The sequence below is a fragment of the Stegodyphus dumicola genome, chromosome 2 (assembly GCF_044657685.1).
Source record: "Stegodyphus dumicola isolate Sdum_Otavi_A_Nest chromosome 2, ASM4465768v1".
In the NCBI taxonomy this organism is placed as follows: Eukaryota; Metazoa; Arthropoda; class Arachnida; order Araneae; family Eresidae; genus Stegodyphus; species Stegodyphus dumicola.
In genome coordinates, this window is record NC_140769.1 from 277,582,942 (window position 1) to 277,600,795 (window position 17,854).

Consider the following 17,854-nt stretch of genomic DNA (forward strand, 5'->3'; position numbering starts at 1 on the left):
GACAGCTTACACTACAGTTTCCTTTTATACCTTGTTAGGCAAGGAAACTAAAGAATACACTCAGACATCTATCATTTGCTAATATTGTATCTCTAGTTTACCAGGAGACAAAACAAATTTTGAAAATTAAAAAAAAATATATGATTATTAGGTTACAAAATGCATGTCAAATTAAAAAAAGTTCCATAAGAAAATAAAATACAGCAGTTCAAATATGTCCTGTGCTGTCTTCTTAAGACAATTTTTAGGGCAAACTGAACACAAATACATGTATGCAATTGAGACCACCGCTGCCTATGCCTAAAATGGATACCAAATAGTGCTTTTTGAAAGTTAGAAATGACATTGCTTACTTTATTCTATGGTGGTCTGCAGAGTCAGCAAACACTCATGAATTTGAAAGAGTTACTTGAATTCGCCATCGAAGAACTCTTTTGTGAAGAGGTGAAGTATTTCCCTCCCATAAAATGGATTCAAGTTCTGTCCTTGATGGTCTTCCAAGGACCTTGCCAGTGTCTTCCAAAGAACTTCCAATTGACCAATAGATGTCACCACAAGCAAACCTTCGCTAAACACCAGTACAGAACAGCTACAAGCTGTTGCATAACATAACAGCTGCAAGCATAATTCTTGAGCAATGACTCCACCTCACGGCTCCCAAATAGTGAACCAGATTTGATAGCAACATGTACCTCCTTCACTCGCCTGCCTGGAGAAAAACTGAGGAACTATGTCAATCAAGCCACCCATGGTGCTTCACTGCACAAGTATTCAGATGACCCACCTAGTTACGCCAAACGAATGGAGCTGAACAGAACACCAATGCAATGATCAACAACGCCAATCGAATGTGTTCAAAACAAATCACGACAAAAAGTCACACCTCCTCATTAGCATAACAAATGCTGAGGGAGGATTATATGATGGTCCATCAAGCCAGTCAATACTCCCATATTCAAAAGAGTACTTGAATTTGCCACCGAAGAGCTCTTTTGTCACCCCAGTATTTCACTCCCTTGAAATAGAATCAAGTTTTGCCCTTGACACTTTTTCAAAGACCCCGCATCACATACCTGATTCGGCCCAGAGATGTTGCCACGAGCAAGCCTCTGCTTAGGCACCAAATTGGTGCGAGCAATAACTAAATGACCGTCAAACAGATACCACAATTGGCTTGTTTTCTTTTCATACTCCACTCTCTCCAGGGTTGCTTATTGTACAGACTCAGATTTATATTCTGACATTTTCGACTCGGGGGGGGTATAAAATACATGAGCACGATTCCTACCCTATGCTGCGCTAAAGGGTAGTGAATCTATCTATCTGAATGGGTAGCATCATGGTCAGTTTTTCCACTGGATTTATAGGCTCTCCACAACATTTGCATGTTTCTGAGAGCTTATATAAAAAGTTTGCCATCCTATATGGATGTTAGAGGCATTATGGCAAACGAGACTAATTTATTTCTCTCATCATTGTTTTTTTACAATTGTAGACACCATCATACTTGGCATAAGATATGCAATGGCCAAGTCCTGGATAAGCACACTTTTCAGCAATCTCTTTTTTCACTGCCACATTGATCCTAACAATTTTCTTCTTTGCTTGACTTTTCTCCTTAATTTTCCTAAAATTAACTTTTGACGAATTTAGAAAATATTTAGGTGAGAAAACACACACACACACACACACACACCAAAAAAAAAAAAAAAAAAAAAAACTTGAAAATTCAGAGTTAAAAAACGCAGGTTCTTTACTGAATAGCAGCAACAGGCATACTGGCACTCATGGCCAGCCACAGCATAATACACTGTGTAATGAACTATATTTTAAACATAGTAAGAAAATGGTTTAAATATATTTCAGAGCATTTTCAAAATTTTTGGTCCTGTTTATTTATATCAGTTAAATACAAACAAATATGACTTTCATACATATGTGGAAATTAGCATAAAAATTAATGAGATGGCATACATATCAGTAACAAATCAACTTAGTAGAATTTTCATTAACTTAAATCAGAAAAGTAAAAATAATTACTTGAATCACAGGAAATATATGGATAAAATCAAATCCCTGAATTTGATGTGGCTCGATACGGTGTGGGCACTTCATTTTGGGGAGTACAGCTACAATTTTTTCTGTCAAAGCTCTGTCGGATAAAAAGCAACCATAAGTACAAAGGGTTGCTGAATACACAGTCAAAAAATTCAAAATTGTTTACGGCAGTATAAATTATTTTACCCTTTGAATACAGTGATTCAATTTTAAAAAGAATTAATGAATTTGATGACCTCAAATTAAAATATTTCATTCATTAGCAAAAGTTTAAATGATATTTTTTATTTAAATTTAGGTGCGTGCATGCGGACAAAGTATTAAGTAAGATTACTACTCACACAATTTACTGAAATGATATTATTTACAAGCACTTGAAAATCATAAATTGGGCAGAAAATGCTATGACATAAACTATGAACAAAATAAAAATTCATTATTAATATTATCACTTAATAACTTTTAAAGATGTGTACTGTGTCAAAATTAGTGGTTGATCTTTACAATATGGTAACTGGTAGTTTGGCGACATTTTGAGGCGATAAAGGTTACTACCTGGGACTTTGGTAATAATGTGAGCAGTACTCAGTTCCAATTACCCATTATTTTGTGTGGGGGTAATGAGAGATCATGGGATATGTCATGTGATATTAATGGACGAATTACATTTCTTTAATCGGAAAAGGGGGGAATTTGGACAAGTATCTGTGGATGTATATTATTTTGTATTAAGCTTCATTGTGTGTTGTGTGAAGTAGGGTTGAATAATTTTGGGATTGTATGGCGCTGTCTAAAGTGAATTGTAGATGTGATAAAGAGAATTTTTCTTTTATCAAATTCGGAAAAAAAAAAAAATCGTTCAGTAACTTTATTAAATCCATAATAAAAGTGTATACACCATGTAAGGAAGATTCGGAAGAAGATTAGGTTAGTTAGACTTTGTTAAGAATGTGAGTAGTATTCAGTTCTGATTACGCATTATTTTGTGTGAGGGAAATGAGAGATCATGGGATATGTCATATGATATTAATCACGAATTACTGTTCTTTAATCGGGAAAAAATCTGGCAATTTTGTATTTGGCTTTATTCTGTGTTGTGTGAAATAAGGTTTGTGAATTTTTGGATCCCATGGCCGTAACTAAAGTGAATTCGAAATGGGTATTTAGTGGTATTGAAAAGGATAGTAACAAATGTTTTTTAAGGTTGTGCGAGAGAGAAATAAAGATGTTTTATTATGTTATTTATTTTACCTGGTATCTTGCTTTGAAAGATAAGTATGATTTTAAAGATTCTGAAACAGAAGGAAGAAAAGTGTATCCGCCACGTAATCAAGATTCTGAAGAAGATTAGGTAAGTTAGTATTTTTAATTATTTGAGGATATTATTTTTGTGCATTGTTGTAAATGTAAGGTGGAAAGGAATTTGGTATTATTGGGAAAATTGTTATTAGCAATGATTTAGTTTAAAGTAATTAGGATTGTAAGGTAATTTTTATTAATTTAATGTATGTGCTCATTTATATTTTAAGTAGTGTTTTTGAATTTAATTATATTTTAATGAAATGATAGTTATTTTGTGAATTTTATGTTTGTAGGAATTTGGTATACGTTTAAGTTGAAATAAACGTGCATGGAAATAATTTAAATATTTGATAATAAGTATTTGTAATGCTTGCGGTATGAATTCGTTGGTGACGTGTATAATGTAATAGATGATTTAGAGGTAAAAGTTTTTGGATATTCTATTTATTTTATATGTGGAAATGGTGATATTTGTAAAGGGTAAATACTTTTTCGCGATCATATAATTTCATATATGTTCTTTTTACCGGGTTTAAAGATTGAGAAAATTGTCATGTATTTTCGTGAAATTTTTTTAATTTATGAGAAAAAAGCAGTCTACATGGATATAGTGAAGAGTGTGCGCAACGCCATTTTTGTGCAATTCTGGGATGTTTTTTTAAGTAAAAATAAGTCGACGTGTACATGGTTTAGTGATATTTTAAAGAAATGATAGTTATTTTGTGAATTTTATGCTTGTAGGAATTTGGTATACGTTTAAGTTGAAATAAACGTGCATGGAAATAATTTAAATATTTGATACTAAGTATTTGTAATGCTTGCGGTATGAATTCGTTGGTGACGTGTATAATGTAATAGATGATTTAGAGGTAAAAGTTTTTGGATATTCTATTTATTTTATATGTGGAAATGGTGATATTTGTAAAGGGTAAATACTTTTTCGCGATCATATAATTTCATATATGTTCTTTTTACCGGGTTTAAAGATTGAGAAAATTGTCATGTATTTTCGTGAAATTTTTTTAATTTATGAGAAAAAAGCAGTGTACATGGATATAGTGAAGAGTGTGCGCAACGCCATTTTTGTGCAATTCTGGGATGTTTTTTTAAGTAAAAATAAGTCGACGTGTACATGGTTTAGTGATATTTTAAAGAAATGATAGTTATTTTGTGAATTTTATGCTTGTAGGAATTTGGTATACGTTTAAGTTGAAATAAACGTGCATGGAAATAATTTAAATATTTGATACTAAGTATTTGTAATGTTTGCGGTATGAATTCGTTGGTGACGTGTATAATGTAATAGATGATTTAGAGGTAAAAGTTTTTGGATATTTTATTTATTTTATATGTGGAAATGTTCATATTTGTAAAGGGTAAATACTTTTTCGCGATCAGGTAATTTCATATATGTTCTTTTTACCAGGTTTAAAGATTGAGAAAATTGCCATGTATTTTCGTGAAATTTTTGTAATTTATGAGAAAAAAGCAGTGTACATGGATATAGTGAAGAGTGTGCGCAATGCCATTTTTGTGCAATTCATGTTTTTTTAAGTAAAAATAAGTCGGCGTGTACATGGTTTATGTGTATGTGTTATTTTGAAAAATGCATAAGGAGGATGGTATTGTGCAGTTTTTCCTAATTTTGCAGTGAATATTTGTCATGATTAAGCAGTTTTGTTTGATAAAATTTCTAGCATAAGTGTAATTCGGCTAGTAGATTGTTGGAAGATGTGTTCAGGAGATAAAAAGAAAAGAAACATGTCTTTACTTCGTGAAGACAAAATGGCGGCGGGGAAAAAAAAATAGAGGGTTGCTGTAAGAGAGTTAGTCGCCAAATTTTCGCCAAAAAATCGCCAAGTTACCATAATGTAAAGATCAACCAAATTAGTTTCTCACTCAGACATAAGAGTGCAGTAATAGATTCTGATTCGAGTACCACTTTGGCTTTCTAACGACAGAATACATTAATTTGACTACACTTCAGTAATGATCTTCCTAAGCATTAAAGGACACAGTTATATGGAGAGATCAAGGGTTTAGCTACCACTCTGATATAGACATGATAGATTGGTTCAAGCACTTATTCCAAAGTTCTCATAAAGAAGTTGTTTTTTCTCAGGATGTGACTTTTAAAACTATATTCATCAGCCATTCCTCATCCTATAGAGCTTTAACATTCCTGCTTGCAATATCTGCAAGCAGGAATGTCTGCACTTCAGCAGAGATGATTCACAGACTTCTTTAGCACAGTTACAAGCAGTACAGCACATATGGCATTGCTACACCCAGCAGAAATATATTAAAATTTGAAACACATGGTTGTGAGATTTTCAGTATGTTTAAGAGATTTATTTTTTAACCTACAAAAACTGATCATACATTTCACAAACTATCTGAAAGAATTAACTACATCCCACTGACGGAATTTTAAAAAAATCTGCGGACACCACGACTTTCTTGTATGACTTATTAAATTATAATAATTTTTAATGCACTTTGTTTAAACTTTCTTTCTAGAATTTAATTAGAGATATATTTCACACTTTGTGTCAAGGCACAAATGTCAAAACATTTTTGTTAAAAACTGTAAAATACAGAAAATCCTAAAATACCAAATACAGTTTATTTATTTATTATTATTATTATTATTATTTTTTCTATTAAAATTAAAGAGTTTCTATGAGAAAACATGCAATTCGCCTAACAGGCAGAAAGGTAAAAATTTCAGTGCACAAAACTTTAAAATCACTGTGTAAAAAGATGCTAAAGTTGGTGCACCAACCGACTTAATTCACTATACTACTAATAGCTTACAAATGTAACTAAATAGCTGCCTCGTTAGGCCTATCAAAACTTACACTTTTAAACTGTTGATAGATCTATAGCTACTGCATGCAGATTAACTAAAGACATAAAATTCTTAATCAGACGACAAAAACAACATAATTCAATCACTTTTAAAGCAAAAAAAAAAAAAAGCCCAATTTACCAATATATAAGATTAAAAAACAGAGCTCACCGAGCCGGGTAAGAGGGTGGGTGTATATATACATATGATGTGGCTGATTGCAATTAAAAAAAAAAAAAAAAAAAGAGGTGCACAACTACATGATATAGCAGTTCCATATACAAAATTTCAATGTTCCATGGCCAATCATTTTTCAGTTATATGAGATACATACATATGTGTGAAGATGTTGTGAAAACAACCCTACTGAAACCATTTGGAAAAAAAGTCCTTTATTCTGTTCTACATACAGATGTCCAGCAAAAAAGGTGTTGAAATGGATTCGAGAACAGTCAAAATAGGTATTTTCTTTGAAATGAGATACCCAAAATTTTTCGCAATTACAATATATCCTTTACTTCATACAAGGAAGTAAAATCATATACAGCTATACTCGTGTGCAAGCTGCTTGTGTGCAAATGCATACTGATATTTGAAATTATACAAGAACTCTTACTTCCTGTGCATATTATTGATAGCAGGAGATCAAAAGAACATACATAATGATTCAAATAATATCCTACACAACTATATTTCCCAAACACTGCGAAATGTATATCAACTATTTTTCTCAGATATGAAAGGAGAAATCCTGACTATATTTAAAATTTATTTTATTTTTAAATAAAGTTCAACAGATAAAATTTATTTACAAATTAGTTCACATTTCTGTGACTCATTTACAAAATAAAATATTTCAAACATTACATTACTCTATTCTTCACAGCAATATAATTACAATTAGGAATTCAAGATCACAAATTTTGTTAAGTTATAACCTCATTTGACAAATGCTTTTGTTATAATAAAGAAGAATTTTAAAAAATTATTATGCATGCAAAATAAAAAAGTATTTCATAAGAAAATTTTGTAAACATACATTTTTTGTCCAATGGTAAGATTTTCTTGAAAAAGAAGATCCACATCGATATCAAAATTGCAAACTTCTATACACCATGTCATACCACCAACAACCTAAAAATTTGATATAAATTCAGAATATTATTATTGTTTTGCACTGATGCACTGACATGAACATTAAATTATTGGTCTGTTTAGAAGTGTGGCTTAATGGTAATCTTTATGGTATCTCTAGCTTTGTGGTAATTAACTGTAACTGATATTTGAACTGCTATTTACTTTCTGGTTACTTAGCTGCACTATTTTATATACCTAAAACTGTAACTATTAAGAAACTGTATATATGTAAGTTTATCAGCATAGAAACTGGGATAGTCTATATCTTAGGGTACCCCTTGGATTATCTCCAAGCTGTTGTTAGATTTATCACCAAGTTTTATTTCAGTTATACAGTGTGGGACAAATAAGACCTATCAATGTTTAACACAAATAACTTTTTTTAATATAATTATTTTTTTCTTTTTGTAGGTTATAAATGAATTCTTGGAAATTTATTATGGAACCATACAGTAAAAAACGCATTAAAATTATCAAGTTTTTCTATTCTTGTCAACGATCAATTGTTATGATGCAGCGTAAATATTGGCAATATTTTAATTCAAGTGTACTGTTTGGTGCGTTATTATGGCCAATAAAGTTATTTGCCCATATTTCTTCGAGAATGAGGAGAGAATACCAGAAACAATTAATGAAAACTTTTTTAGGCCAATGGAGCACAATCCTTTTTTTTATGGGGATATTTAAAAGACAAAGCAGAGACTACTTGACAGCTGAAGCAGAATATTCAAAACGAAATACTGAGTCTTCAACGAAAAACATTACATGGTGTAAGGGAAAAAACCTTAAAAAGAGCCAATCTCTGTATAGAGAAAAATGGTGGACATTTGTCTGATGTCATATTTCATACATAATTTCCATAAAATATATTTAATGTATAAAAAAATTAATCAAAATAAATGATTATTTTAAGAGTTAAATGTGTTTGACATTAGTAGGTCTTATTTGGCCCACTCTGTCGTAACCTGAGTATTTTACGGCGCATGTTTTGGAAACTCTATCACAACGTGATTAGTTGTAATGTATGATCGTGGTGCTGAATTTGATCATTGAGAGAATATTTCTCAGGGCTTTTTTCTGCAATGGATTTCACTTAAGAAGTATGTTGCTTGCTTTATGCTTTACTCCATAAAAAGGCTGCTGGTGATAACACTAACCTGAAGTTTCTGAATGATTTGGAACAAATAGGAAAGAAAACATTGATTGACTGGTGTGCAAATGAAGATTTAAATGGCTTCGCTCACCTCTCAGTAAATTACGCAGTGACATTTAAGAATTTGGAAAATGGGGGGGGGGACGCCGCGGCGCGCAATGAATTGGAAGTTAATCTGTCAGCACTATCCTTATCTTCAGGGCAGATGTTTTTATTTTATTTGCCTTATAATATGCCATCTTACCAGATTTAAACTGATGATCTATAATCTGGAGAAATCGATAATCCGGAATCGTCGAAGTCCCGATGAGTCCGGATTAATAACTTTTGACTGTACTGGTTTAAGACCTTTTTTTTTTTTTTTTTTTTTTTTTCAAATTTCAATGTAATGTAAAGTTCTATGGCATTTTAATTGTCATCTTGGCACTGTGTAACATTCTGTTCTTTTTTCTAAGTGTTTCGAAAATGCATAGGGAAAATTCTGGTACACTTGAGATTCGAGTTTTTCGGTTTTATATGAATTTTAAAGTCTTTAATAAAAATTTGATGAAATCTTTTTATGGTTTTTGATCTCAAATGGACCAGGAGAACGAAACATATTAATCAACTTTCCTGAAGCTTTAATTCCTTTTCCTCTGATAAGTTCTGAATTGGAGTTTGAATAAAGGAGTTATTTGTATAATTTTGCATATTTTCCCTTATTTTTTGAGTTTGTTCTAATGTGAATTCTTTTTTTAATTGGATTACTTTTGATGCTGTGTTAAACCTCTTATACATGGTTGCAATTATTATATTATAGAGGAAATGCCTTGCTTTTATTCTAATTTAGTAATTAATTTAGATACTTAAGATATTCCATTTTACTAATTATTTAGATACTTATTATATACTTAATTTAATTAATTAAGTTTATTCTGCTTCAATCCTGCAGCTATAGCGCAGGGTGGGTTTGAATTTTTTTTTTAATTCTAATTTTTAGCCTATTTTAATATTTCTTTTTATGAGAATGAGAAATGCATATGTAAATAAAGTATTCTTCTCAATAAGAGTTACAATAAAATATTACTTAAAGAAACCGAAAATATACATTTTTCAGCCTCATGTTAATTTGTTGCTATTTTGTATTACTCTATAAACTATATAAGAAACTGAAATTTTTAATACTGAGCAAAAATATTCTTTATACTGTACTTTATGCTAAATAACAATAAATATTTTAAGAAATTTCTAAATGAAATATTTTAAAAATTACTTTATCAAAAGGTGAAAGTCCCTTAATTCTTGCTCGAAAATAGCCTGCTGCTAACAGGAGTTCTATAATTTCCTGTAATTTTCTTTCTTGTTCTTCATCTTCTCGTACTTCCACCTAAAAAGTAAAATGCAACAACTTCAATTAGATTAAGGGGTTATAAAAGTTGTAGTTCTAGTAATTAACTTTTAATTATTTACAGAATAATGAGGAAGTACCAGTGCTAAATTGCATATAAATGACTTACATATTTAAATTTTTCATTTGTATTTAAAAATATTCAAAACGGCATAGGAAAATATTGAATACATTCAAAAGAGTTAGTCTACGTTTTAGGGTATCTCTTGGATTATTCCTAAGTTGTTGTTTCATTTATGGTAACCTGAGTAATTTATGTTGAATGTTATGAAAACCCTATTATGACATGACTGGCTGTAATGCATGATTGTGGTGATTTTGACGGTTGGGAAAATACTCGTAAGGGCTTATTTATGCATTGGATGCTAGTTAGGAAGTATGTTGCTTATTTTGTGCTTTACAATGTAAAATTCCTGCTGGTAGTATTGTGATTGTGAAGTTTCTGTACAGTTTGGAATGAATGGGAAAGAAAACATTGATCGACTGGTGTGTAATTGAAAATTTAAGTGGCTTCATTCATCTCATTGTTTAAAAATGTAGTTTATTGAGAATATATTTTTGTTTTAATTATGTTTTGAACACTATTTTACTGGAGAGAGTGTTGGACGTAAACAGGAATGGAGCCAAAACATTGCCAATTTTCACCAAAAAATACAAATATCCTGAAATACATTTTTACCACTCAAAAGTTATCAACAGGCTAAGCAATGAAAAGTACTAAGAGATAGGATATGTACTGCAATAGTTACACAGTAGCATCTTCAAATATGTTCACTCTAAAATATATCCGGCTAATCTTTGGAATATGGTAATATGGTAACAGGTAGTTTAGCGACATTTTGGTAAGGCGATAAAGGTTACTAGCTAGGACTTTAGCAGTGTACATGGATAAAGTCAAGAGTGTGCGCAATGCCGTTTTTGTGCAATTCTGGGATGTTTCTTTAAGTGAAAATAGGTCGACATATACATGGATACCGTGTATGTGCAATTCTTAAAAACGCGGCAAGCAGTTTGCGATTCTGCACTTTCTCCCAATTTCGCACCTAATCTTCGTCATGATTAAGCACTTTTGTTCCATAAAAGTTCTAACATAAGCGTAATTCGGCTAGCAGACTGTTGGAAAAAAATGTTGAGTAAAAAAAAAAAGCCTTTACTTTGTGAAAACAAAATGGCGTCCAAACAAAAACTAGCAGGTTGCTGTAGCAGGGTTTGTCGTCAAATTTTTGCCAAAAAACCGCCAAGTTACCATAATCCAAAGATTAATCGTATATCCAACCTCCTTTTTGCATGTGATGAGTCACAAATACATGCACTTTCGAGACAATGTTATGATTGCCCATAAGCATCAGTTTGCCTATTGTTATTATTCAGTAAACAACCCACACTGCAAGTATGAATTTTAACATGATTTTTTTTATATATAATTTTTATAAATATGTTAATGAGTTTTAATGAAGTTAATGAGGAGAGTCAAACAACAAAGAATATTGTTAGGATCCCCGTGGAGATGAAAAGGATATCATTAGAAAGCACAAAGATGGCCAGAGTATCCTAGAGTTGGCTATTGCATACTGTATGCTGAGAATGACCGTATCTATAGTTGTGAAAAACAGAGACATGATTAAATTGACTAATATTGCAAAGGGGGTAAATTCGATTACCAAACATTAAGAGACAAACAAATAAGAGACATTAAATTATTACAAACAAATAAGAATATTACAAACAAATAAGAGACATTAAAATACATTGAGAAAATGCTTTTGATCTCGGAAACAGAAAAATGCTTATGTACAGTATTTCATTTATATAGGGTACATATTTCATTTGCATTTGTATTTTAGAATAAAGTATTTCAATAATAACAATACAATCTTTTGCTATAGAATGGATTAATTATTTTGATTAGAGTACATTGAAGGGTGTTCCTTGGATTATCGGAGTTATTTCATTTACCGCCAAGTTGTTGATGGAATGCTATGGAAATCCTATTGTCACATAATTGGTTGCAAGATTGCGGTGAATTTGAATCATAGGATGGATTTGGGTATATTGTTATTTTGTGGTTTACACGGTAAAATGGCTGAATGTTATAAGATTAACTTGAAGTTTCTGTGCGTTTTCGAATGAAAGGGAAAAAAGCGCATTAATTGGCTGGTGTGTATATGAAGGTTTACTTAGTTGCTATTATAAGTATCCTGTTTGTAAGAAGGAAATGTGTATGGTTGAACGTCAGAGGATATCATCACTAAAGAGAAAATTTTTTACTCTTATTTTTGTGAATTTATGTGGTGAGACCAGTACATAGATTCTAGTTCAGACAATTTTAGGAAGTTTTTGGATGCTGTTAAGGAGTTTTGTTTGACTGAAGACAGGGAAATCTGTAAATAACGTAAGTGGATATTTCCTTTATGTAGTGTTAAGATGAATTTCCGTCTTTATGTTATTTCATTGTTAACTTAACTTAAAATGTAGTTTACTGAGATTATATATTTTTTGTTGGCTGCTCTTTTGACTTTTTAAGTGAAAATACATCAATGTGTACATGAACAAATTCAAGGGAGTGCACAATGCCTAGTTTGTGCAATTCTCTGAATTTTGTTTTAAGTGAAAACAGGTTGATATGTATATGGATACCAAGCTTGTGCAATTCTTTGACTTGTTATTTTGAATTTGTGTATGCACAAACTCATTGCCCACGTACTGCCAATTATCAGCAAGGGCACACGTAAATATATTTTTACCATTCTTTTTCCTTTGTTTCTTAGTATACATCCAAGGACCTGGACCAGTTTAATGACATATACCGAGGTACCACTGTACTTTAAAAAAAAAAATCAAATATACGTAATAAGAGTACATATACTCCACATAAAATTTACATCTGATACATCACATGAAATATACTTATTTCATCAATATAAAAGCTGATCAAAAGGTGTATTTATAAATGTGTCTAAAAGATGTATAAAATTTGAAGCTTTTACACTACTGGTTTATAGTTAATATTTCATTGCATTCTTCTTCCTATAGATTAGCATCTGAAATTGATGTGACATGAATTAGAACTGATCTTATTGAACTAGATATAGAACCCTATTCCTGACTAACACCCATTTCTAAACTAACTTCTAATCAACTTCCCAAAAATGTTCTGGTGGATGACACCTGAAGTGAAGAGTAGATTTTTTAAAATTTAGAAGCTGTGAAACATTATGACAATATTTTGAAGACTACATATCTGATGCAAGCAAACTTGAACATGCAATTATGAATTATTAAAAGCCTCTAAATGCATGTAAATGGACTTGTATATAGAGTTAAAGAGAATAAAGAATTATAAGGTCTATTAGACATTTAAAGAAGTAATTTACAATTCAGTATAAAAAATAAAAAAACTGCCACCATTATGATTACAATCAATGACCAAGAAGTAAAATAAACTTGCATTTCTAAATGTACAATTTTATTTATTGTACAATTACGTTTCTTAAATGTGCATTTTTATTGACCTTTTAAAAAAGTTTTAAAAGTACATATGTATTGAGAAATTCTATACCCATATTAATTTGTAATGCATTCTTTGAAATTTGAAGCAATTATTTGTTGCTGCCATGTTCAGAATCAGCTTCCCCTTGACAAACAGCACTATAAAAATGCTTACTAAACTAACATAATTCTGTCAAATTCTTATAAGTATTAGAAAAGTAAGGATGAAACTTAAACGTCAATAATGAGAAATCAAACGTCAAATTATTTTTCAAACCAATTTAGAGTCTAGAAAAACTTGAGTTTCCTTCAGATATAAGGCAAACTTACTTTCTTAACACAATAATTTCGTTAATCAGAAAATGAGAAGAAAATAGAATAATTGACAAGTTTCTCAAATCTAGACGCTTCCAAAATATACTTATAACACCGAAAACCTAACACTATAATATGAATTATTAACTCTTTAATTGGTAAATGAATGAGACAATGATACTTTTTAAGATACCTGGATCCCATAGCAAATTTTGAAGGTTTTTATAAGCAAATGAAAGAAAAATTAGAATTTAAGATGAGCATTTTAAATCAAAATAAGCTACTATCACTGTATATAGACTTTTATTATGGTGAAACTAAACATATTCAAACAAAAGAGGGCTTACGTTCATAGATTTATTGTTAAAGCTTTCAAAATCGGGCAAAGGCGGTAATTTCGGCGGATTGTTTTTTGAACGAATCACGCCCACGACGGAAGCTGCCATTATTTCATTATGACAACATTGCCAGATGGTAAGCGGAAGATAATTTAACAAAAAAAAAAAAAAACTTTAAAACCTCTACCGCGAAAACTAAAATAAAAATAAGAAATATGGAAAAAAAGCAAAAAATTGTGCATAACTAAAGATTTTAGTTTTTGATGCAAAAACGGCAATCTAATTTGTTCATGGAGTTGAGAGCAGGAGGTTTTTCGGCTTTTCGAAATAGAAGTTTTTTTCAAAATAACATTGACTCTACCACCCATAGAGTCAGTGTTGGGCGTTCTTAGTAAGTTTTTTTCACTTCTGAGGGCTGAAATCAGTCACTTCTAAATATAGTCATCTGAAGAAAAATGCATTTTTCATAAGGATGACGTCATGGTTTCAGAAAAAGCTTCTTCAGAATTCTGTTTCCACCACTGAAAATCACTTATGTAAGTTGCAAGTAATTTTCGTGTGTGTGTGTGTGTGTGTGATTATGGCAGAGCCTCGAGAGCTATCTGCCTACGGGGAGGGATGCCTTCGTGGAGGACTTTCTAAGGGAAACTGGCTCGTATACACGTTACACATGGGGGAAAACCACGAAAACGCCAATGCAGCCAGCCCGTTCGCGGGATTCGAACCTCGGACCGAACTACCAGTGTTCAGCGACTTTACCGCTCGGCCGCTGGTGGGCCGCAAGTAATTTTCGATTCTTGATGTAATCAAAATTATCATTAGTAGACTTAATGAAATAAGAGAAACTCTTATTGACAAGATATTTGTATTATTTAGTATACTTGAAGAAATCTTCAATGGCAAAACTTCGCGGAGTTCCATTTAAAATATTTCTTCAGTTAATGTGGTTATTTCACCTGAAGTTATCAGTAGTTCATTATTTTTGTATCGTACCTGGTAATTTTGTATGTGGTGTGTATTTGTACAGTGTGAAAAATAAGGGGGGCAGTTCTATATCTCCCGTTCTACTGGGCCGACTGACGAAATTCAACTTTTCGTTTCTCAAAACTTGAAAGCGCGACTTAGTATACGTATTAGATTTATAGCATTGCTCTAATGTAAATATTTCGACACAAAATCTGACTTTTTCTGAAATGACATGCCAATTTTTTTTCATATTTCGATTCTACGACTCAATGCCAAGTTTTGTAAAAATCGCCCGAGTAGTTTTTAAAAAATTAGCTCTCAAAATTTTAGCTCCTCAATGCTAAATGAATTTGATATATATTTATTGATATCTTTTTTTTTATTAAACTTATTTGGTTCTTCCTTTCATATTTCGAAATTTGGATTCATTCCAAATAAAATTTGCCTACTTCTTATGATTTATATTTAAAATTCGTATTTTAAAATAGCTTTTTTAAATTTTTCGAAAAAAAATTTCAATTATAACCTATAAAGGTTTTGCCAGCATCTTTAAGTATTTCTAAGCATGCCTGCAAAAAAAAAAATAGAGTTTTTTGTTCTAAATTTTCTAAGATATACATGAATTTAGATTTTGGCGCGTTTTAAAATTTGGCGTATTTATTATAAGCGAGAATAATAAAAATATGGTTTACGCACTTTGTTAAAATTATTTGAAAGTGTGAACAATGAATTTTTTTCCGTGCGTGGGCAATGAAGAAAAAGGAAAAGAAAACAGGTTGCTATAAATTAAGAAGTTCGCCAAGTGAATTATTCTTGGCGCAACTGAAAAAATTCTCCAAGAAAAATTTTTAAATTTATCCATAAATTTCTCACCAAAAATCACAAAATTTAATATCTAGGCATAATTTGAGTCTTAAAATTGAAATATGTAAAAAAAATGGTATGTTATTTCAGAAGAAGACCGATTTTGACTCAAAATGCCTATGTTAGAACAATGCTATATATAAATCTAATATATATCCTTAGTCGAGCTTTTGAGACATGGAAAAAGCAATTTGAATTTCGTCAATCGGCCTTGTAGAATGGGAGATAAAAACTGTCTCCTCCCTCACCACTTTAGATTTTGCGTTTTGCATAATAAGTCCTAAGTGATCGCGGTATTTTAATCCTTAGAACTTTTGTCATTCCTCAACATTTGGGAGCACCTCCACAGCTTCGCGGTAAATTTAAAAGTAACTATTTACTCGATGGAGGTAGGTTGCTACAGACCAGGTACTCCAGTGTTTGCACACTCGAAGAAGCAAACTTATAGAAGTGTAAAACGATTTGAAAATTTTCCATCATGGAGCATTGAGAAAACCCCAAAATTACCATGTTGCAACCTCTTCAAGCTGTTATATTGAAATAATAAAAAGAACTTTGTCTTCGAAACAAGATCGAGATCTACCCGTCCAACGTCGCCTGGTTAGCCGATGCACAGTGGAAAAGCTGGACGTCCAACGTCCAGCTTTTCCACTGTGCATCGGGCAGAGACACTTTTTGTAATATCTGCGTGTTCCAATCAGCGGTACAGAAATGATTTTTTACATTTGCGTCGACTATAGGCACTTGACTATAGGTACGACCAGACGTCTAAGAGAACGGTTGCCTAATAATAGCCCATTGGACGAAAGCGTGCACTACAGAAATCCCACAAATATACCCCCAATGTGATAATTTACCTATACGGATGAAAGTGCATATAGATAAAAGCCCACTCTGATAAGAGCCTACATGAATAAAAGGACATATGGCTTTTATTAACATAAAATGTAATTATTAATCAATATAAAATGATTGTAGTTAAAATAAATAGAATATTTGAGTCTGATGTTTCAATATATATGTCTGTTTATATATTTTATCACTATTTTCAGGGACGATCCTAGCGGGGGAAAAATTGATGCACAGCATGTGGGCGACCAAATTTAAGGGCGGCGAAATGATTATCAAACATATAATTTCTGTGAAACAGGGCAGCCAGTTTTAATTTGCCCGTGGGCGATCGACGGTCTAGGATTGGTACTGGCTATTTTATTTATTTTAAGGTCAATCTTTTCTGCTTTTTGGTTAAGTGGTTAACTGTTATGTTTTGATGATAAAATTGAAAATTTTATTTATTTATTATTTTCATTTATTTATTTATTTCGCGTGTGTGTGAAAGTACACATATGAAATTTGAAAAGAATTAAATGTATTGAAAAATAGCCGACTTTAAAGGAATTCTTAAAAATTTGCAAATATTTTAATGGCGCCCTACCGTAAGTAAATGTATGACTAATCGTAAGAAACAGATAAAAATAAAGAAAACTCATGGATCTTCCTTATTTAACATTTTCTTACTTTATTAACATTAAATTAATAATTCAGGAGATCACAGCACATTTTCTCAAATCGTGGAGTTAAACTGGACACGGCCACCCTCATTTCCTTTTCCATATTGATTTTTTGCTCTATACTTCCTATTTGTCACAACGATCGCCGAAAACTCAGCTTAGCACAAATACGACATCTAACATGGAATTAAAATCCGCTGAACCTTATCACTTAAAAGGAGTATTCCTCTTTAATTGAAATCTAAAATTCTCTCAATTTCAGGCTCCTAAATTTTGGTTTGAAACTGTTGTCGCAAGATAACTCGATAAGATTCTCTTCTTCCACAGACGTAAGGCTAATGTTAAGCAGATCTTGAATCCATGCAAACCTGACATTTATCAAACCATACAATTAGCTGCGATAAGCGCTCTTCAAACATGGTTTTTTATATCTATAGGAAGATCGAGTTCATTTGACGTCAAAAATAGTCGCAATATTAATAA

At 31.6% G+C, this 17,854-nt stretch overlaps 1 protein-coding gene across 2 annotated transcripts in view; it reads right to left on the bottom strand.

Annotated features, from left to right (window-relative positions):
• fidipidine (coiled-coil domain-containing protein 93) overlaps positions 1 to 14,189 on the bottom strand; it is an 81,033-nt gene extending 66,844 nt beyond the window's left edge. For both annotated transcript variants that reach the window (XM_085812196.1, XM_085812195.1), the window contains exons 1-4: positions 14,040 to 14,189; positions 9,754 to 9,867; positions 7,251 to 7,345; positions 2,041 to 2,152 (exon numbers count right to left, since the gene is read on the bottom strand). In XM_085812196.1, the coding sequence (XP_085668322.1) occupies positions 2,041 to 2,152; positions 7,251 to 7,345; positions 9,754 to 9,867; positions 14,040 to 14,138 (420 nt within the window). In that variant the 5' untranslated portion in view covers positions 14,139 to 14,189. The remainder of the gene's footprint in view (positions 1 to 2,040; positions 2,153 to 7,250; positions 7,346 to 9,753; positions 9,868 to 14,039) is intronic.
• Between the last annotated feature and the right edge of the window lie 3,665 nt (positions 14,190 to 17,854).